General features: G+C 36.1%; 1 protein-coding gene across 2 annotated transcripts in view; it reads right to left on the reverse strand.

The window, feature by feature from the left end:
- ADK (adenosine kinase) overlaps window positions 1–24,500 on the reverse strand; it is a 268,376-nt gene that overhangs the window by 193,890 nt on the left and 49,986 nt on the right. For both annotated transcript variants that reach the window (XM_030950758.1, XM_030950759.1), the window contains exon 4: window positions 2,981–3,059. In XM_030950758.1, coding sequence (XP_030806618.1) covers window positions 2,981–3,059 — 79 coding nt within the window. The remainder of the gene's footprint in view (window positions 1–2,980; window positions 3,060–24,500) is intronic.

A 24,500-nucleotide genomic window follows, 5' to 3' on the forward strand; every position in this document is an offset into this window, starting at 1 on the left:
TTAAATCTTAGTTCCAAACCCCACGATTTAAGCTTCATTTTCTTCCCAGTTTTCTTCGTAATTCCAAACTTCTTCCTATTGGCTCTTTCTGTGATTACCATCTCAAATTTTTCACACATGACAAATACAGTATTTCTAAGACTTTTTTTCTTAAAGAAATTGGCTTACCCTGCTCAGAAACAGAGAGAGAGCATTTCTTGAGTAGATGATACTACCTTTGCAGGTACAAAGGAAATATCCAAAATATATGAGCACATGTAACAGATGATGATGTGTTCACACACCATGAGCAGATGATCACCAGATGATCACCATACACCATTTAAGCAAGCATCTGACAGGTTCATTTTCCCTTTTTAAACACATTATATACTCCAAAGTTTCTCCACCCATTCCCTCTGGGTATTTTTGTTTCAACATAGTGTTTCTTTACTGACCTTTAAAGAGGGTCTGTCTATGTGAAACAAACCCATAACCTTGAGCTGCTTCCTAAGTTCTTCCTTTTTTTTTATTTTGATCTTCTTGGTTTTGCACTTTTCCTATTACATTCCTCTTTCCACTAAGAGCTGAGCTTTTAAAAGAGCAATTTATCAGACTTCAGGCCCCATTTGCTCATTTCCAACCATTCTACTCAGTAGCATTTCATTGCAGTCAGGCTTCCAAGGATGCCTTTCTTTAACATCTCATTATTTCTGTCCAACTTTTAAACAGTTGGAGTAAACTCTTTTAGGTGTTAGCTCTCATTTTATAGCACACTTTTTCAAGCTTTTCCCATAACGTTGAGAAATTAGTAAGAACTGTATTCTTAGGATTTCTTCCCTGCATCTTCTCACAGAGAATCCACATTTACTCCAAGTCTAGCTACCTTAGCACTCTGAATTTATTTATTGGTCCTTTACTTCTCAGTCAGATAAGCTTCCTAAAATAGTGTTTCTCTCTCCCACTACTTTCAACAAATTAATATATATTTAAGTTGGCTCTCTCTAAGGTTACTTACACACTCCTTCTTCTCCAATAAGCCAATGAATATTGCTGCAAAAACTCTTCCAGAATTTCTAATTTAATTTTTGGTTTCCATTTCAACTACTTTTTTGCTATCCTTCCATATTTTTTTCTTCTGCTAAAGCTTACAGAATAACAGCTTCTTTCAGAATTTCCAGAATTCACTTTTTTCCTCTCTCACTCTCCCATGTCTCTTTTTAAAGTCTTTTAGTGATGTTATGTTATTCATGCACAACTGTTTAAGTTTCAATCGTATTTAAAACAGAAACTAGGAGATGACAAACCTTCTGGAGACAAATACAATTCCAGATGGCAACTGGAGCTGAATGAGGCTCCCAGCTCTGAGCCAAGATAAAGGAAAAGCTCACTGACAAAACCTGATCAGTGTAAGAAAGGCACATTGACACAGAAATACCTACATTACACTCATTTAAATTTCATCTATTTCCTTGACTCTATACAGGTTCTGTGTACTTCATAGTATAATTATTGAACAATACCTGGACTGATAGATTAATGACAGTTAAAGAATTAAAACATAGTTTACTAATAAATTAGCCAATGCCACAGAGGTCACTTCAAAGAGAGATGGAATTAAAATCCTGGGCTCTTGAACACTTCAAAGTTTAGAAACTCAGAGCTTATCACATACCTTCGCTTCTAAACCTCCCCAAACTAAATGCAGCAACAGAAGCAGAATTTCACATCTCTCAACTAATAAACCGCTCCAGAACTCCCTCCAAAAGGTTCACCTCCAATCAGCTGTCAGGAAAAGGCACCACCTTTACACCATTGCCATAGCTTAAGCACCAATGATATCTAACAGAAAATTATTCCAATAACTTGAGCTCCATTGATCAAGAGATTTTTCAAAAATATCAGAAGCAAAAAAGTGTCTTGACCCCATGGTTAAAAAAAAAGCTCAGAATGCTGACTATATTTTAAAAACATAACCATTACAGAATGACAACACTATATACATTAAAATAGATTTGGAGTTTCTGAAAATGTAAACTTAAGTAAGGAAGCAACAACTGTTTTGTAGAAAGGAGCAGTAATTATGACAATAATTTTTTCCTTTTAATGGGGGCATAAAGGGGAGGAGCAACCTTCATTATAGTATAATTTTATTTCTTCCAAATGTGCATTTAATGCTATCTGGCAGTCCTTTTAAATAGATAGGGAGCCTCAAAGTTAATATGCCGGGATCATTAACAAGAAGATCCTAAGTGCCACTTGTGTATTTTTTAATAGAATTTTTACATCTCTCATAATATGAAAATATGCACACAGGTATAGGCTTGAAAGTGCTGTGACAAAAAGCATACTTTAGTTATAGAAAACTTAACACACCTGAAACTAAATTCATCATTACTGTTGCTCATCATACCCATAGCCAGAAACATTCCCATTGTATAAAACAAAGTTTTATGTTTCAGTCTTTTATGGACAAACTTTGAAGTTCTTACAGGATAAATATGGTTAGAATCACAGAGCAATGCAGGCTAGACAGGACCTCTCCAATTCTCCAGTCCAACATACCAGTCAAAGCAGAGACAGCCTCAAATTTACATTTGCCTGACCAAATGTACCATCCTGGTACATTATGAAAATCTCTAAGCACAGAGACTCAACAACTTCTCTGTTTAACTACTGTCATCGTGACTTTTCCCAGTGTAAGATTCCTAACTGCAGCTAGCGACCTTGTCCTCACCTCTTCTCCTTCCAGCACACATCTCTGACAAAAGCTTTTCACTCTTGGTACACTGGAGGTGTAGCTATAACCTTTGCAGAACACTTGTGAAAAGACTAAAGAACACAACTACAAAACAAGTCACAGACAACACTACCAGCATAGGCTGAGCAACAGAATCACAAGTAGCCACTCTGCAGTGCTCATGATGAAACAGACAACACAGAGCAGATTCAAACACAACACTTGAAATTATCAATCATTCTTTGCAGAGGAAGAACAAACCTGGGCCACTTTAACTGAATTTTGAGTGGAACCACCAGCATGATATTCTACTTTGAACTTTTTCACAAGTTCTTCAAATCTGTTAAGAAAAAATAGAGAAAATGTTAAACTCTGCAATTTTTTTTTCCAAAACAAGTAATGAAGATTAGAAGTAGATGATATCACATTACTTGAAAACAAGAAATTCATATAGATTGACTGTTACACATAATGCAAGCAGAAAAATTCATTTAGAGTTTGTCCAATCACAATACAAAGTATGACATCAAACTGAACTCTTCACCTAAAAGTTGCGAGTGGAGTAAACAACCAGGGGGAAAATATCTGGAGCATAAACGCAACAGCAAACTGTTAGAACTGAACTGTTAGACTGGTAAAATATATGCTTGAAGAAAAATTACATAAATGAAGGTATTCAGATGCTTATTCCACCTCATTAAATTTTATATTCTATTTCTAGCTTAAGAGAGAAGACTGAGGAGATCTGGTGCCTAATTCAAAATTAACTTAACCCAAACACTAGTGCTATATTCTAGCATTTCATATGAAGTAGTACATTGAGACAGGTGAAGAACTTTGATGAACAAATCCAGCAAGTATGTGAGAAAATTTGATAACAGAAAAGGTGTCTCCAGGTGAACTTTCAAACCCTTCAAGCCATCCTACTATGAAAATACAGAATAATTCTCTGTCAACATTCAGTAGTATATTAGGTTTGAATACTAAAACAAATATTTAAACTTTTAACAGAAGTATCTACCCTCATATTTCAGATCACATTTTCTGGTTAAGACCCAGTGACTTTAAGGCACTGTTCGCTGTGTAGGATATGTGCTACAACTCTGATCAGAGGAAACAACCATTCAAGAACCGTCTCCTCTCTGGTCACAGGCTCTAGAAAAGGGAACTGGAATGAGGGAGTAATGGAGTCTGCAGGGAGGCTTTGCACAAATACTGCATCATGCCTTTAACTTCCAAGCACACCTCACAATGAGTGGATTAAACAGCAGAACCAGCAACCTCAGAAGATGTCAGACTCAGAAGCACTCCTGCAAGCCAGTCAAAATGTTTACAGTAAACTTTGTTTGCAGATATGAGGTTCAAAATTACCTCCATTACCCTAATTTTAATAGCGTGTATTTTCTTTAATGCCTATTAACAACAACAAACAAAGCTTGCCCAGTTAGATGTATTCCAATACATTTTATCGTGTTTACCTTTAGCATCATTTTAAGGAGTGACACATCTTTATTTCAATCACAAGGCAAGTTGAATGCTGTCTACCAACCCCACCCTTTCTCTCCTCCTCACAACTCTAATCTTCTTACATTATGTGAACAACAGCTTTGGGGATAGATTTGTCAAATAGTGACTTGTTTGTTTAAAAGGTTTTTATTTTCAATACCATCTTATTAATAAGAGCCTTTTTCTTTTTACAGTACTTTCCATTTAAAGTGTTTGAATAATGAACTACTTACCCCAAGTGAACTACCAATGGGCAGACAATTAGAAAGAATCAAGAACTAAATTATTACATATGCTTTTCACAGTTATCCACACTACTAATTATCCACCAGTTCTAAGTCAAGCAATTGAAACCTTAAATGATAGCAAGTAGCTGAAAGTGGGAAAAAAATAACAAAACCCAACAGGTCTCTTAACAATTGCTTTTCAAGCAGACAAACCATTATGAACCAATTAAGTATTTTGGCAATATTTTTTCTTTAATTTAATTGACATTTTGCCTTTTCACTCAATTTGAGTATGTACTGTGCAAGTCACATGGTTATTTTTGTATTCTTGTATATCTATAAGCATGCAAGTTGATATTTTAATTCTTTCACCTAAAGGAAATTTAAGACGTTTCCATGTCCACATTATTTAATGGCATGTTAAATCTTGCAAACACAGTATGCTTCAGTTAAGCACCCATGTAAGCAGCTCTGTGTCAAGGAATGTTTCAAATAATTATCTTGTAGTTCAAATGAAGAATAAAATACAGACTATCTGAATTTGGAGAGAAAAAAACTGGAAATTGCCATAAAATACCATCTGTATTATAAAAATTTCAAGGTGACAGCTATGCAATCTAATAAATAATCCAAACAAATTACTTTACAATTACTTAATACAGTAAGACAAATGATGGTCACACTACTTCAGATTGAACATAAAAACATGTATGTCCTTTTTCAAATTAAGATAGTGAATTTAACATCTCTAAATATCTGTTACATAAAATATAATGAGTTTATACAGCTGCAACTAAAGTAAATTTTGCTGGTCATTCTCCATGACATGTCAGAAGGACAATATAAATTCTGTTGGTTTAATCCACAAGAGCCTGAATTGCATCAAGAATGACCTCAAAATTCAGAAAGCTCACAGTTTTTTATCTCAAGATGAACAGTCAGATGGGCATTTTTCCCTAAGTCAGCAGATGGCACAGGCAGCGTGGGAACTCAGACTTTGTCACTGAGTGCTGCCTGCCTGACCTGTACAGAGAGTACTCGTTCCAGCAGGCCTCAGAAACACAGAGCTTGCTTTTAGAAAACCTCCCCTTGAAGGAAGCAAGTCCAACAGTAGAAACTGCTCCATGACTCGGGAATGCTGAACAGAGCTGCTGTGTGTCCTCAGAACTAAGCTGTTATCACACTTAGGAGAATTCAAGAAAATTAGAACCTTATGAGCACAACGGAATATTATTTTTGCTTCATGTTCCATAGTTGCTGGTTTTTGTGGGTATTTCTAAGGCTGTTCTGTATCTGAGAACCGTGACCTTTTTTCTGACCTCACAACATACCATTACCTTAAGTAACAGAATAATAAATCCCACAATCGGCACCATATAAAGGGGCCTCTATTTTTAGTACCATGAATTTGTCCACCACATTAAAGCATATTTTAACAAAAAGAAGTTTGCATTTGCTGCAGCATATGTTTTCAGCTGTGGCACTGATGATCACCTCTAGCACTGACCAAAGGGGATATGTTAATGTTTTGCTGAGTTACAGTAAAGGCAATAACATTTCTGGCAGTTGCTTTTTTTCCCTTCTTCAAAAGAGAATGTACTCCTAATTGAACTTGATACTGGAAGGTGATGCTGTTCACTTGCCTCATTTTTGACAGAATTAATGGTTATTTTAAAAAAATTATAGGGTGGTAGTAGAAGAAGCTATTACACAAAAGAGCGCAAACAAGAATGAGAATATAATATGCCTTTTTTCTTTTTTTAACAAAATACACCTCCTTACTTCACAGGAGGTGGAGGCTGATTTTTAGAAGTCACAGACTCTTCTAACATATGCCATACTGTTACCTCAAACTGGAGACAGCTGTTAGAATTTTCCCCCAGTAAATATCACTGCTGACAATTGCAACACCCTGTTTGACTTTCAGACCATTCATAACCTGAGCATCACTAGTCACTTTCTCTGTGTGCTCTCACTAAACTGTGTAAACCTTAGACTATTCCTTCTCATAGCACCTCTTAAAAAAGCATGATTTACTGTACTGTAGAGAAAAATGCATTTGCTGTAATATCTAGTCCCTTCAGACACCTGCAAAGATCATCTGTGTCAGCTGCCCCTCTGACCAGCTCTTGCCTCTCACCCCAGCTCTCTCCCAGCCCCTTCTCAGCCAATGCAAGCAGAAGTCACTTCTGTACATTTTCAAGGCCCTGCAGTGCAATGCACTGAACATACCATCCTTCATTCGCTACATTCACATTTACAACAGCCTCCGGGCACAAAGCTGTCAACAAAAATAGCTTTTCTCTCACTAACCCATGATATCATCCAATGTCCAGTTACTAGAATTTTCTATGACTATTAGCAAAACTACTTTAAATCTTCCTTCAAACTATCTTTCACCATAATGTCATAAAAAACTCATCAGCAAGGCTGTGTGATTTCCCGAGGCTACTCTCCAGCCTAATAACTGGCAATCCTCTCGCGGATCAATACCCATCTCTCATAACTTGCTTTATACACAAATTCTGAGGGGTTTGGAGCTGGGACTGCCTTCTTGTTACACAGCAACAGATACACTCATGTATGGCCCACCATGATTCCAAAATCAAACTGACAAGAAAAATAAGCACATAAAACAGGCAACATAAGGCAGTGGAGCTACACTATGGAAAATTAAAGCAATTCAGGTAATGCTGTTAAGTTTTATGACATAATTTATATTAAACTACAAAAAAGCCCTTTTTGAACAGTAAAATAGCCACAGAATACCAGTCTAACGTTGTGAATGCACCAGAAAAAAACAATCCTGATGCATATGTCAGAAGCTACTTATCAGCAAGAAACAGAGAAAAGTAATCTCTTGTTTTTCAGCAGGGTATGTTGCCTTGGGTATCTTTTGATATATCTGCTTATTACCTAAGATGTACTCAATAGCGCACATCAGCAGGAACTACACATAAAAAAATCACCTGCCAAAAGCAGCTAGAGAGGAGAGAAAAGTATTTTTTGCCCTGTTGAATGTCAGATAACCAGATAATAACAGCCTGAGTGTAAGACAAAAATCAGGCTATTTCATATAACAATAATAAAGTATTTTCAGTGGATTTTATATTTTGTTTGGTGTTATAAAAATCTTCAAAACCACTAAGATGGAAAGCTCTTAAATAATCAATAAAAGGTTGCAAGCTGCACCTAAGTCTATAACTCCTTTTCTTTAAAGGTTATGTTCTGGCTGGGGATGCAGCCATTGTTGATACCGCTAGGAGAGGGAGATAGACAAGGATTTTGTATGTTTTTAAGGTACTGGATGAATTTTAATTAGATTTTAATTAAAAATCATAATTAATGGTGATTCTGACACCTTTGCCAGATATTTATTTTTACTGGCAAGAAGCAGTCATATTAAGACATGGCAATAGCTTTAAATGTTCAGCTGTGAGAAGAGCCAGACTAATATGCTGACAGTTAGATGTTTGATCCTTTTAATTGCATTTTTAAGAAAATCTACTTAAATCTTCAAATTAAGTAACCTGTGTCCAATTGCCTATGAAATCACTCCATAAATTAAAGAAGAAAGTGTGTAAGAGAGCGAGAATCATATTTTACAACCTGTTTTAATAATAATAAAAGCTCAGTAAAACTACAAGAACAACACCAAATATTATTTCAATCTTTAAGGAAACCCTCAAGGAATAAACCAACACAAACAAGGAAATAATGCCAAACCTGCATCCTGATTGTTTTGCAGGGCATGGCAGAAGTAGTTATGCATACATCTGGACAAGGCTGTCATCTGTCACATTCTCAGTTTCATCACAGTCTGGGCCAGCGCCAGAACAATGCAGGCAGCCACACCGCCAGGCAGATGGGGCACATGTTGTTGAAAGACAACCTTCCCTGGTCAGTGTTAGCAGGCAAGCTGAAGCCCTCACAATCTCATCCTAAGAAAAATCTAATTTACATTTAAGAAAAAGGTCTAGTCTTGAAATTCAAACATGATAATTAAATCAGAGAGTATTATTTTTTAAAAGAAATAGAAGGGAGAATATTTTAGAACTAATTCTGTGAGTTTTAAAAAAGTGCAAGTCATATTTTTAATTCTAAATAGTGTACCTAATTTCTCTACCTAAATTGTACAACTCTGTGTTCAAAGTTCAAACCCTAGAAAGAATAGATACATATATGAACACTTTCATCCCTACTCTCTGAGACAGAATGAATTGAGATACAGATATAATTGGTTGCTCTTACTTAAAATTGAACCTGAAAGAGCAAAAATCCCCTTTTGAAATGAGGTATAATCACAGAGGTACATGAGGAAACTTCATAACAGCTGCTTGGCAATGACTGACTTTATGCAGAGCTAGTTCTTCTTATTAGCTTGGCACAGAATTAAAGAGCTTGGGAAGGGGTAGGGGAGCAAAGGGGAAGAACGAAGCATGCTAAGAAGGAAGTATTGCAGACAGGTTAGCACCATAGCCATATAACACAACAGAAAGCTAAATTTGTTAGGAATAGGACTGCCACAATCGAATAGAGCACATCATCATATTTTTCTCCTTTATTTACTGAAGTTCACAGAACGGTGACTCTTCATGGAAGCATTTACTGCTGCAAACTAGAATTTCACATGAAGTATTTTCCTAATCACCTCATCCAAACAAACACCAAATGAAAAAAGCCAGTAATTCCAACCAGGTTAGGATTATGAGTACCAAATGTTATTATATGAAAAAAGGAAAAAATGCATAGGCAAATTGCAAGATTCATAGCTTTGAAATATTTTACCACAAATGTTAGTGAGGTTTAAAAAAATGCACTTAAATGTCAGTTTGATAAAAGCCAAAAGAACATTTTCCACATGTGTTTGCATTTAGGCATATTGAAACAAGATGGAAGAAGTAACAGTCATTCAAATGTAAGGTTAAAACATCAGCTCTTAAGATCATGATTTAAAGAAATTTCTCAAAGTTTTTTTTTTTCCAGCAGAGGCAAATTTATGCAAGTGTTCTTGAAAAGCCCCCCCTTATTCCAGATTATCTGGATACCTTCTCCAAAATATATATGATTACACTCAGAAGTATCAGCCACAAGGCAAGTTTTTCTGTTGATATTCTACAATGGGGTAGGAAAATGAAAACAAACAAACCCCACAACCCTCCCACTCTACATCACTAGATAATTAAAAGAGCACATTTCTGATTCTGTCTCTAAACACTACAAATACATACACTATAGATACACAGAGCACCTTTTCAAGACTTAAAATTTGTGTATAATTACTATAACATCCCTCCCGCTATTAAATTTATATTCAAAATATTTTAAGAAGTTTCATATAAGGGCAGTAATCAAGAATACTATTAATAGATAAATTCTGTCAGTTCAGTAATTCACTACAATTGCATGCTTTCCTCCCACTGTCTTTTTGAAGGAAGATCTTCCAAAACAACAACCAAGACTCAACCACTTTGTGGACACATCTAGGGATTTTCACCACAGAGTTTGTTGCAAAACATCAAAGGCAGAAACAGCTCTCTGCCCTTATGCATAGCCAAGAAGGATCAAAAGGCATTGCAGGCAGGGCAAAGAATGGAGCATTGACCTTCTTCATCCTTGCATGCACCAAGTCTGCTCTGGAACACTTAGGAACACGGTCATTTCCTTTGTTATTTCTCAGCACCATTACATTTACACTTGCTCCTGATGTTCCCAGCATATATCTGGCAGCTTGTGCAAGAATACTACTTCAAAAAAACTATGGCATTTTCTGTCTGCTTCTCAGAAGTAGCATGGGAAGAATATGAGACCTACCAGTAAATTTTTCGTGTCCAAATTTACTTCCTAGCTAAAAACAGTAAAAGGGCAAATTGTTTATCATATTACAAAGTAGTGAACTTAATCCTTTTATCATCAGTATCTTTGATCTACAATACAAATGCAGGAACAAAAGACTAACAGGTTTTGAAAGTAAGACTAGATTTACAAAATTAAAAGCAAATTAGAGATCATAATCCTAATTATGCAACAAATATAAGAGACTGCAATAGATGCTTCCCACTTGGCACAGTAGAGACCAGGTGTTAACTGTCAATAAACCTTTAGTGAATGCTAATTGAAACTGCTGTTTCACAAGCATCAACTTACGCCAGCTCACATCAAAGTGAAAATTTGTTTAACTTAATAAAGTATTTGCCAAGAATATTTTAATATTAAGAGTATTTGGTGGCCAAGAGATCTTAGACTGTATCTTTGCTACAATTTGGATTATCTAAAGCTGTAGTACAAATCATATTAAACTGTAGTGAACTGACAAAAAAACCCACAAAAAATCCATAGGCACACTCACACATGGTAGACAGAAATGTTTCACTATAGAAATTTTACAGTTTGTAGTTTAATCTGTAAATACATAAAAATTGTAAAAAATGTGTTAGGTGCAAAGTTTGGGTTCCAATTTTGAGCCAAAAAGATATTAGAAAGATTTGCAGAGCTGTTTCAAAACCGAACTATAAACTAATTGTTCCCATGCATCACTCAGATCAAGATACATTTAATCTAAGTAATATTCTCTATTAACACAAAATCCAACATAATGGTGACAGTTGTTAACCACAACCTAAGCCAATATTTTTGTGTTGAAGTAATTTAAATGGTTCATGTCAATGCAAGTACATTGCTAAAACATCTATTTTTCTTCTACCCTTGTGCTATTTTAAATTCTTTAAATTGGTAGACAGTTGGCACATTTAAACCAGGAAAACATTAAAAATAGTTCAGGAGATATAAGTAGACCAAGAAGACAGTATGCATCCACACTAAGCTCCTATTAACACACAGTGAACTGTAATAGTTTTCCTCATAAACAAATGATGAGTGCAGAAAACCCTGCTTAGAGCACAACCATTAGTAAATACCAAGAGATCTTTTGTGTTTAGTTCTCTTTATCCTCTCTGTTTCCCAATACAGCTCTGTCTTCAATACACATTAAGACAGTCACCTAGTGATAGTAGGAAAAAACTTGCATGCTATTGCAGTTAAACTGAGTACTCACACAAGTTTATTTCTAGGTTTCTCAACTGTTTTGAACCCAACACTCCTGGGGTGTAGATATTTGCCAAATTTCTAAAATGTCTAATAATTCATCTTGACGAACCCAGTCCAAGCATTGTGAGTTAATTAGGAGCAGCACACGCTGGCAATATCAGAATCACTACACTGGATTGGTTTAAACCATTTTGTAGAATGACCACAGCAATATGAGAAGCTGAGTTAAAACAGTATACACTGAAGGGTCAACACCTGCTAATAATGCAAAAATATTTATCTCAATAAGGTAAGAGTAGGCATTCTTTTTTATCTCAGTACCCCATTTATAAATCAAGGGGAAACCCAAACAGCTTAATAGTCAATGGAGTATAAAAATTATTAGCTCTAAAGGAAATATCCTTTTGCCACCAAAAAAGAAAGGAGTCTTCAGACGTGTAATCTGCTTTACAGGAAGAAGATGTGTAAACCAAATAAGATATGTACAGACTGTAAAGGGCATTAAAAGTACCAAAGGTGACAAAAGACTTGATACTCAAGCTATTCTTTAAAACATTCCCTTACAGAAGAGGGTTTGGGAGTCTTTTTTCATCCTATCTTTCAACAGTTTGCCCTAAATATTTGCCTTTTTTCTTTTTTTAAACAAATTAATCATCTGCACTACCAAAGTCTGGAATTTCAATAACACAAAAACAAAGCAACCAGATCAACAGTTTTGATTAGTTACTCTTACATTAAATTTTTTACTTGAGTGTTGATATTGCCATCTCCAAAACAAAGCCTACCATGCTATATTAACACAAAACCTTCAAACCTTGAGGGAAGAAGTTGAAGGAGAGACTACAAATTGCACACAGAAAAGTAAAAAAAAAATTAATACAGTCTTCAGTAGGGAAAAAAGCAAAGATGCTGGTTACTCCTAGAAAATAATACATAATGTTAATGAATTTGGAGTTCTCTCAAAGGCAAAAGGTTTTTATAGTACTCCTGTACTTAGGAATCTTTTCAGGAGATTCCTCTAGAACTAGGGAACACATTCAAATTTTAGAAAGTGTATCATGTTCTCAATTGGGAAGCAACTATATTTTCCTCTCTATCTCTAAAATGTGACTGTTTTCAATTAATCTTCTTGCTCAAAAATATTTCACTATTATACCATTACCAGGATCTTCCTAAGTTTTCCAGGTTTTGAGATTTCATATACACGATAATATAATAATAGTGAGTGCATGCTTATTCTTACAGGGAGATTAGTCTCCATTTCAGCATTTTCTAGTTGGAGTTTTAGTTACTTGACACAGTATCTCCTGCAGAGATTAGCCTATTATTATTTGCTACAGACCCTCTCTGAAAGCAAGCCCATTTTCTCCAGATGACTCATTAACAAGCACGACAGAATGAAGTGTTCCAGCCTGAAATGCCAACAGCTAAAAATAACTCATCCCACAGCCTATGACAAGTCAGTCCGTCTCTTCACTCCACAGGCACCATCTCAGAGGGTCACCTTTTTGGGGGGGAATTAGCATATGCAATGAACTGGGGAGGGCAGGGCAAGGCACAGGGGCACCAACCTAACAAAACAAAGAAAGAAAATCACAAGCTACAGCAAAGCAACAAGGGGGTAGTACTGCATAAGTCATTTCAAAAATCAATGTTCCAAGCAGTACTTAAAAGACTAATTTCACAGCGGAACAACAATTAATGGACTGAAAGGAAAAATAAAAATATTTGACACAAATAAGACAACCCTGTGTTTTCCCCCGAAAAAAGTAATTTTGACTTCCCCTGTCTGCATGTACCCTGCCACTACACTAACAAGACATGTTTGGTGACACCCTGTGTAACTCTTCATGCTTTTATTAAGAAGCTTATGGTCAGCTGTCATGCTGCACAGAATTCCACCAGCTCTTTTGCTGAACAGTATTCCTAAAAAGACAGCATTTTGTCACAGGAGATGTGCATTAAAGAATTTTCCTCCACTCCCAAGAAGGCTGCAATGAAGGAGGAAGAAACTTACCTTCCTATCTTTAAGCCTGCAAAAAAAATTAATCTCTCTTTATGAAGTACAGAAATATATTGTGGACCATGAAATCACAGACTAGCTTAAGTTAGAGAAAACCTTTAAAGGTCAACTAGTTCAAGTGCTATAAGTATCTTTACCTGGAACAGGTTGCCCAGAGCCCCATCCAACCTCACCAAGAATGTATTGAAGGATGGGGCCCTTCTCCTGACCCCTTCCAACAGGTGTGTGTCTTTCCTGTGCTGAGGACCCCAGAACTGGATGCAGCACTCCAGGTGAGGTCTCAGAATCCCTTCCCTTGACCTGCTGGCCATGCTGCTTTTCAGGCAGCCCAGGATGCTGTTGGCTGCCTGGGCTCTGTGCCCACCACGGCTGGCTCATGCTCACCTTTCTATTTGCTCATGACCCCAAGTCATCCTTGGCAGGGCTGCTCTCAGCCCCTTTTATCTCAGGCTGACTGAGAGCAGGGGCTGCCCTGAGCCAGGTGCAGGACCCCGCATGCACTGGGCCTTGTTGAAGCTCATCAGGCTCACATGGGCCCACTTCGTGACACAGCAAATCCCACATAAGTTAATTTGTCAGGAAAGCCACTGAAACAAAACACCTGTGCATACCTACCTGGTAATTAACTGTTTCACAGTTACCACTAATTTGATAATAATATTTTCTTCACAAACTAATTCCTAAGAAAAGATTGAAAAAAAATGGAGTTTAATGGAGAAAATAATCTAGAAACAATATGGACAGCTTAACAATGACTCTCCAACACAAATACTTAGAAATGCTTGTTGTTTTTCACAGCCCTTCTCTCTAGTCTCAAATACCAGTAATTAAGCCTTTGAACTGACTGGAAGTCAGCATAACTACATTGCCACATAAAATCAAACAGAGGAACATGAGCCACTTCAGCTGTTTTAAGCAGCCTTGGTCCCAGTTGCACACTGCTTTATTATTGAGAATACTTGGTGCATTACACTAACGTTAGCATGGATGAACTGCTTGCAAAGCACATTTGCTCTTAGGCCCAAGACTGGCTGGTGTTTGCCACACTACAGCAATAGTACCCAATTCAAACACATTTCAAAACGTAGTTTTTGCTGGCCTTGTGAGATGATCCACAAGGGAGAATTACTGGGTAGAGAGCTTAAAGATAGTGTCACTACCTATACATGGTAGGTGATTCCCCTGTAACATTGAATATGCCACTATGTCCACAGGCAAAGTCAATCTTTTTCTAGCAGAAACTCCTTAGTCGTGGCATAGAAAGAATGTCTCAAATTGTGCAAAACTATTTCCCTCTCCAATGTTTATTCATTAATTCTGCAAAAATAGTAAAAATATAAAAGCCCCACTACAAATGCTTTCTCACATTAGAGAATACAAAAAAGGAAGTTGAAAAAACAAACATTCTCTCTCTAGGTAAGAATGACTGAAGGTTTTCTGCAGAGACATTATTTGTATCAAGACCATATACAAGTCAATAGCAATGGAAACATAAAAAACAAAGTTGAACTGATGTAACTTACATTTTCTCACTCTGTATGCCATGTAATCCTTCAAGTACAAAATTTCACCCAAGGTGAATTAAGACCAATTTTATATATTTTACATAAATTCTTTAAAATATAGGCTTTTAAAAATAAGTTCTTTACAGGTTATAGTAAAAGTCACAGTCAAGTAATAAATTCAAAATCAGAGTCTTCAGTTTTAATAAGTAGTTTGATATCATGGTGAACTCTAATTTGTTTGCTTTTCCTAGGGAGTAGGAACAAAGCAGCTTTGAATCACAAACAATGCCCTGCAGTCAGTAAAACTCATGAGGTATTAATTTACAGTTTCATCTGTGATCAGTTAAACTGAATGTGAAATCTTAAACATCTTTTAAAAAAACACCACAAATAGCTCAATAAGATATTTTTTCAACAGTGCTTTAACAAAAACCATACATTATTAACTACTATTGTCAAAACAGAGCCAAATCTAAGTTATATTTAAAGCCTGCATTCTAGTAACTAAACAATTGTGAAAAATGCTATCCTTCAATAATATCTAAGAAGTTGAAAAAGAGGTAACCAATACAGTCTTCAAAAATCACTTTATTGACTTTTAAGTCATACAAGAATGGTAATAAAAGCAAAAGTAACATTAAAAAGTAAAAACCCCAATTATCAGAAAGAAGTATGTGTATGTGCATATATGTAAAACACATAGTATGTATGAGTGCATGTATTTAGATCACAAGTCAAACACTTGGAAGAGAAAAAAGAATCATGTGTGAAAATTGGGAAAGTTACACAGAAGACCAGAAATTAAACTTCCAGGAGATTCTTCAATTCTGCTGTACAGGAACCTGCATGATTTTCACTCTCTCTCTTTTCATTCATATGCACATATCCCATTTTGCACAGTGTACTACGCACAAGGACATCTTGTCATTTCAGAATCACCTTCCATTTCATATTGTGCTCTGAACAGTTCTACATAAAAAATAGGTTATTATCATATTGTCAAAGACTACTGGCATGGAGATACCAGTTGTTATCAAAACTAAAGAACTGAAGACAATCATAATGCTGACAGCTACTGTCACCTTAGTAGAGAAGGCAGTAACTGCCTGTATAAATGTGGATGGTCAGTTTCAGTGTAAAACAAGGCAAATTACTTCAAATCACCTTCAAAGATAATGAGGAGGCACATCCACACTGAAAATACTCCCAAAAGCAAACCCTTGTGTGTCATATACAGTCATCACGTTGTTACTGGAACTGATATTAACCATGCATTTGTTAACTTAACTTGTAGAAAGAACAAGTATATCCACAAAATGAAAACATAAGATACTGCCAGACAAAGATACATCCTGAAGACCTGAAGTATTTAATACTCAGAGAATGTTATGCATGTTTTCCATAACAGCAGGCCTGAAGATAGCAACCATTATCCATGTGTTCTCTTATTCCTGTTTTTGAGTAATGGTTTCCAAAATATTTTTCTGAACCTAATTCTCTTCCTGGTGTTTTCTCCAGCAAAGATACATGAGAATTTATCATACTGTCCTCTGAGCAAGAAAATTTAACTTTGTTTATTATTCAATTTAATTCCTACCTAGTATTTTATGAAATACCTGTTCAGCTCCCTTATTCCCCTTCAACTATTTCTGAGAAGCACAGAGGTTTTTAAAGTGATCTCATCTGCAGACCTTATTTTGTCAGGTGGGCTGTCTCCTCTATTTGGAAGAATTTTCTATTTGTCTGGTTAATGTCTTTATTTGGTAGCCCTTTTGGAAACCATATTAGCTCTGTGTGACCTTTTACTGTTGAAGGTAAATGCACCCTGCAACTCAAACTTTTAGAGTATCTCCAGGTGGCAGATTTCAGTCATTCCTAGGCCCTGCATAAGGAGAATGAAAAGAGAGAGTGCAGACAGCTCCTCACACACGTAGGCACAGCAGACAGGTTTAACTCCTATGAAGAGTTTCAAAGGCATTATCCATATATAAGTCTGAGCAGAATTTACACATTTAATTTATAACTAATCATTTAAATAACATTAGAAGTGAGGCAACTGCCTGTATTAGATAATTAGGTATAACATTCAGAACAAGCACTACGATCTGCTTAAATCTATTATATTATCAGTGGTTTCAGCTCATAACAATAATCTGTTCACAAAGAACTAGTTTCAGTTATACTTCCCTCAGGGAAAATTAAATTTTCTGTAACACATTATTGATAAGAAAGTATTTATGTACACTGTTCGGCCTAGTGACTTCCTTTATTTCCCCCTACTTGAATGCACCAATTTTTTGGTTAATACAGTAAATCTGTTGTATTAAATCTGAACCTGATTAATGATGCACTGTATCAAGCTAAGTAGAATTCAATTAGTGTATAATTGATTAGTGTGTAATTGGAGCAGAGCTCTAGATTTACCAACATTAATTAGGACGGCTTATTACAGATAATTTATGTTATCATAATATAAAACAGAAAATAGAACTACTTGGTTTATCAAGAAAGCTTAACTTAAGATCAGGTGGACATCCTCACAGATTAGAGAGCACACAAACTAATGCCTGCAGAGTTCTTCAAGACACGTAAATCATAACAAGCTAAGTCTTTTAAAGAAAGTTAAATTGCTGATTAACCTTTTACCCTGGATTTCCTAAGCAATTAGACTGTTCATACTAATTTACTATAATAGACCATTCTAACAGAAGAGGGTACATCTCCAAAGCTGCTACAATTAAACATCAGATCCTTTCAGTCAGTACACAATATTGCCAGACTGAGAAAAGAAGGATGATTATTACTCTCAAAAATTAAAACCTAACCAAAATCCACCCCAAAAAAACCCAAACCACCTTTAAGGTTGAAGTGTACAAAGCATATGCCTTCATTAAAGCAGCAGAGGGAAACAAGCAGCAGCAACTCATCTACCAGGCCTCATCCATATTTGCTTAAACCTCCTTTGGATGGTAACTCCAGTCTAGACAGAGGGAAGAACCACACATTCCCCTGAGTACACTGCCACAGTAATTATGTTCATTATCTTGCATGCTAACAACAAAGATATAATAATCTACCAGTGAATAATTCATACATTGTCAGGTCCCTCTATGATGTTCATTACTAATGGCACTACTCACAATGCAAGTTAGAAAGCAATTTTTTAAAAGATGCATTTACTATATAAACAAAATCTTGAAGTCATTTTTATCTTCTTGGGCATTAACAAATTTAGCAACCAGTAGAAATATGGTTGGGTTTAAAGAAATATGGGTGGTTTTAAATAATTTTATTATATATTTAAATTAATATTAAGCAAGAAAAGTGAAACAGCCAGTTGGCAAGTTCACAGATAAAAGTTAAAAAAATACTTTAAGAAGTAAGACCTTAACACTTTTTATTGTAAGCTAACACCAAAAGAAGACTCAAAAAGCTTAAAGAACAATAATTGGTCCTCTCCATCCCCTCTCCGAATGCTCACTTCGTTCATTACCAGAATTAAAACATCTTCCCACTATTTTCATCTAAATAAAGTATTTTTATCTAAATACTTACCATCTTTCTCAAAGAATCTAAACAAACATCAAACTTAAGCACACAAATTAACATAACTGACCTACTTGCCTAATATGATCAATAATTAGAGCCTTTGTTCATTATTAAAACTAAATTCAATCTCCATACCTACTATTTTGCCTCTAATTTCCACTTGCATTTATAAATTTCTTTTATTGTATCTGCTGAACTTCGCTTGGAAAAGTTAAAATTAGTGCATCTTGATCTTTTTCAAAAACTGTTTGAGGTTTAGAACTGCCATAACTTGTCTTACAACCCACACATATAACTGAATTCCCTGAGACAATGTACTCAGCTTCAATAACCCGAACACAGTAAGGAAAAAAATGCCCTTCTCCATTTTTTTCCCACCCCTGCTCTCAAATTCTGTACTAGTCCCTCCAAAATATTGTTACAGGCTAACAGGTAATCTAATTACACACATTATTTACTCACACAGCTTAGCACCAGTGCTACTCTCTGCATATACAAGGTATGAAGACTATAGTGAAACACAACAGGAATAACCACAAGTGATCATAATGTTCTGATTTAGTTTTTGCATACTTAGGAAAATCCATTCACACTAAACAAACAAAAAATCAGTTTCCTGCTGAAGATAATAATGAATTTGCCCATGTCAAAAACATGACTTCAGCAAAATCAAACACCAAAATGATGAAACTAATATGAAGCTAATTCAAAGAATATGCATCACCCATACCCTTCAGCACCAAGAAAATATTTAGCAGAAATAATTGGTTCTCAGGCTCCCCTTGCACATTTCCATGACCATTCCACTTCTGCCTTCAGTAAGGCACAGCACTATGACACGAGCTCCCTGTAACAAAGGGCACCTTCACAAACCTGGGGCTATGCCCTGCAGCATTAAGAATCTAAGACAAATAAGAAAAAGTTCAGTATGCAGACATTCAAGTTCAGTTGTACAAAAAACCATTTAAAGTTTAAGAGCACTCTATGGATCAGAGGTCACAACATGAAAGAATGAATGAATTAATTAATGCACTTCTTGCCATTAATTAAGCAATCCAAGGTAATAGAATTAACTGCCTCAAGTGGTTAAAAATTTCCCATAAGAGTATTTGCCAATGTCACCTACACGTGGTAATCCAGTATTTAAGTTGCTCGAAGACTGTTACACTCCAAGTTTGTGCAATTTCACTTTGTTTGAGACAAAACACAGCGTACATTTCCACATGGCCTACCTGTATTTGCTGGCTCCACAAACTAGCCACAGCATTAACAGTTTACCCAGAATATTACCACCAGATGCAAAGGTTTAGAAACAAAAAGAGTTCAAATTTTACTTTCACACACCTCCCCCAACTGTTGCTTCTTGGGGTGATTTCAGTATCTGACATCTTTTCAAACTTTCCAGTATACTTAACTTCCTAATTTTCCTAATCAGCATCTTCTGAATCTAATATACTAGCAAATCATTCTCACTTATTACACAGGAAAAGTCTTTTATTTTGAAGGTTTTATTTAACAGACATAATGCTTGCCAGCCAAATCTTCAAAGCATACTAAAAAACAAAAGGAAAGAAATGTAATGGTAAAAAATGTGATGGTATGTGGAAACACATTTTAACAAGAACTCCAGAAATATTCAGGTATGTTTGATTTTTAATAGGTTACAACGAAATTATTCCCTGAACAAACTGTGATAGCCCTTTTATTTCTTTCCCAGCACTGCTGTCACTCCATTATCTACTTTATTATACAAGTACTCATGCTCCAGTTGGTCTCTAAATAAATCATCCTCATGTAAGTAAGAGAAACTAGTTCCATTCTTAAATTATGAAATTTAGATCAATTTTCTGGCACTTTAAATCAATGTAACTAATGGTCCAATTTCAAATCAATTTGATGCATGTAATTTACAATAAGCATGCACATCTTTCCTCTGAAAGGCTAACAAATGAATTTTACAACGACCACACCATGACTATGATAGGAATTCAAACAAGTAAAGAACACTCTATAAAGATTAAGAAAAAAAACCCCAAACAAACCAACAAGAAGACATAAGCCTCTACCTCCAAACCTTTGAAACTTAGCACATGGGCAGCACATAAAAGGTCAAAGTGCTGCTCTTCACCACAGTGGCCCAAATGTACTGTCTGTACTGTCCAGCCTCTCTCATCCACAGAAGTCAGTAATTTTTTTCATGCCTGGTCTATTGACAATTTGAGACACACTGGTACTTCTTCCAGAAGTTTAAGAATAGAACTGATTTCTCTCTCTCTCTCTCAGTCACCAGTGATGCAATAACAATATTCACCAGAAATCCCAGTTCACGGATAACTCAAGATCTGGTAGACATAGAAAAAACCCAAAACTATTACAGGCTGAGGAACAGTCATCAAAAAAATTCTAAATCCTATACATTAGAGAATCAAGCCTCAGTCTAGATGCTCAAGTCTAACCTCAAAACCAAAGTCACAAAACAAATCCCAAAGACACACCTTAGTACTCTGTCAGTTCAAGAAAACTGAAGATGATTTAACAGGCTTCAAAGCAAATAACAAGAAAATGAAAATAAAAAGTAAACCTCAGAGAGGACAGTAGATGCATCATCTATCAACTTCCTCCTCCCTTCTGTCAAAACTCAAACCACTTTCTCTCATTTATGTCAAGAGTCAGAGGTGGCAACTCCCAAACAATGCTGCTTATATCACTCACTACCCGGGTGGTGCAAAAGCACAACTATTCCGTGTCTTTCTTTTGCTACTCCTAACAATTTTTTCTATGTTCTATTGCTATTTAATATCTGTGAACTTTGTTTTACTTAATTGATTTTTCAAGCAGCAATTACTCTGACATCTTAGTGTTGCAACTGAAATTAAAAATAGAAATTATACCTAAAAATCCTGCAGTGATGTTAAAGTCACTATTAAAACAGTTTGTGCTAAGCCTAAATGTAGAACTTAACTTGAACCGCAAAAAGAGGAACAACCAACTGTTACTACTCCAAATCCAGTTCCTGACGAGCAAACTTTTTATAAAATCGTAACTGTATGAAGACACCCCTAAGCTAACAAACAAGCATTAACAGCCAGTACATGCATTCCAGTCCAGTACTGACTTCTGTCTTTTCTTTAAATCCAACATTGGTGGTTATTCTTTACCCAGAACAGTGTGAACTCTTCACCATGTCTTCATTTATTCTTCAAATAAGATAAAAGCTTCAAATGTATTAACAGCTATGAGCTCAGCAGCAGCAGCCCCACATTTGAAAAGTTTACCAATGCCAAAATAAGCATGCAGATAGCTTGTGGATAGTAGTGCATTACCCCAAGCAGTCCTAGATCTGCCCCAAGAAGTCCTAGATCTAGAACTCTTTTCAGGCTCCTATATGTGGAGCCATGATACAGCCAGACAATTAGCTGGCCTCGGGAGCAGCCATGCATTGAACAAGTATTTCAGGGCAGCTGTCAGACTAGCTCTTGCCTGCTCCCAGAGCCTGAGTTCACAGCAGCTGAGGCAGATAAGGCCTGCTCCTGGAACATTCTATCTATTTTGTTTTGTCCAAAATGAATTCAGATTATGTGCTCACACATCACTCTGCAATGGCAAGTCAAGTGAAATAGGTGGGGACAGATGAAAAAAATCAATTCAGAAGAAGAGGAAATCCAAACTAGACACTAATATCAAGGCACCTACACAACACATTAGTTCAATCTGTCCAGACAGAACCCAGATTAACTAAAGGTCTTTTCCTCAAAGGCTAATTCCCTGCTGTGTTTTTAGGATTATACATAAGATCCATCTTCCCAATTGGTATTCCTGCATGTAATTCCAGTGAGTCAGCTTAATTAAGCATCCTTCATTTATGTATTAACACTGACTGAGATAACCTACAGTCTATGTAAAAAACAAACAAAAGCAGCATTCCAAGTCTGATTTCCAGAGCTGTAGTAACCCATAGCATTATACATCAGACAATCATGATACTTCCCCTCATCTCCCAAAACCAGTCATAATCTCATCTTTCCACTGCAAAGTACACAGAGGAGGTAAGGTTATAGCAGAGTGTCTGCCCCCAAGGGTACCTGGAGCAAATTACTTCCACTCTATCAGCACCAGAAAGAATTAGGCTAACACTGCTTTGCATCCTTGAAGATCAAGCTTGTACCACTTCATTCCAATATTCCCATATTTGCATGATGAGAGAGCAGGAAGAAAAAGCAAGTCCAAAAGAATTCTTCATTCTGCTAGGAGAAATTGAAACATCAAGCGCAATTTGGAAAGCAGTAAACATACACATCCTGCCTAACAGAAATGTGCATATTAACGTATAATACACTAAATACACTAATTTTATATTGTTTAGATACACATTTAACACTTGCAAACAATTCTTCAAGATAAACACCAGTTGAAGTCTGCACTTAATTCAATCAAATGTTCTTCATTAGGATCAAAGTTCATCCAATTCAACAAAGTTGTTTTAAATAACGCCAAGTACTCAGAGACAAGTCCTGACGTAATATGAGAAATGTCCCTACTCTGTTCCCTCTCATTTCATCTTTGGGTGTTTAATGCAAAATTTAACATCTGCATATGTCCTCTCCTACCTCAGTTTATTAAGGACTTAACAAGGAAAAATAATTCATATCATTAATTGTCAAGATACTGCTTGCAGGATTTTCATTCCTTTATCCAACCAGCTTACCAATTCCAGCATGCTTCATCTTAGATCAGTTTGCATGCCTCAAACTTCCAGACTGGTTTCATCTTGGTTAGCTTCTCTTTTATATTAAAAACCACTCTCCAACAGTCTACATTTTCTCCCTATCAAGGACGTTGTCAAGTCTGGGACAACATCCCTAAAGCTGAAGTTCTGAAGTCAGAAGAGGCAAGCTGTTCCTGGGAGAAAGCCAAGATTTCCACCCTCCTCTTTTATTTGTGCACATGTCTGCGCACAGTGAAAGACAGAGCTCCCCCAGACAGGACCAGTCACAGCACAACTGAAACAGGACAACTCCAGCAATTCCACCTTTCAGAAAGAGTGCAACAACAAGGTAACAAATGAAAGCCAGCTTACAGATTTAACACAACTGCTATATGGATAACAGATGAAGAAGAAAACAGGATATATTACTTAAAAAAACAACAGAGGAGCATTGTAAGAGGCCAGTTTTCACTCTCCTTAAAATGCATCTATTAAGGATTCTTACTCTGGCAAGACAGAGTGTTTGAATAGTATCCCAAGATGCAAGAGGTGACACAGGGCACTAAGGTGTAACCCTGAGTTCTAACTTCTTTTATATAAGAGGTTGGAAAAAGGATGGTTGGGAAAGAAAAACTGAAATAAATAGATAACTGGAAAAAAGTTGGAGAAGGGACTTTCAATAATCAGTGAAGATTTCTGAATTTACAGTACAAAGATGCTGGATCCAAAAAACATGAGGCCTGTTCAGATGGTATCTTTAAAGAATTGTCTTTATTTATCAAATGAAGCTGGATGCTCTCGGACAATATCTGTTTTACGAAATCTATCACAACTACTGTAAATTATAAATTTTAAAAAAGACATGTTACTACTACATCTTGATGTTGAATACCCTATCTATATTCACAGTCACACTGACTAAAACATGAGTTTGTGATGTGTTACTTCATTACACTCAGAAAATGAATCTCTAGTAATAAGAATTTAAGTGAGGCAGACCTATGACACACTGAACATGAGAACTCCATGTGGGAATGTACCCTGGATTTCATATTCCTTCAAACAAGGCATCATTCTGTTTCACTATTTCATACAGAAGCTGGACAGCATAGCAGCAGTCACATAATAGAATATAATGACCCTTCCATATGCAGACCAAATAATCAACGAAAAAAACATAAAAAACTGAGGTGTATCTGGAATCACATACCTAGCTACA

This window comes from Camarhynchus parvulus, chromosome 6 (genome assembly GCF_901933205.1).
Source record: "Camarhynchus parvulus chromosome 6, STF_HiC, whole genome shotgun sequence".
NCBI lineage: Eukaryota > Metazoa > Chordata > Aves > Passeriformes > Thraupidae > Camarhynchus > Camarhynchus parvulus.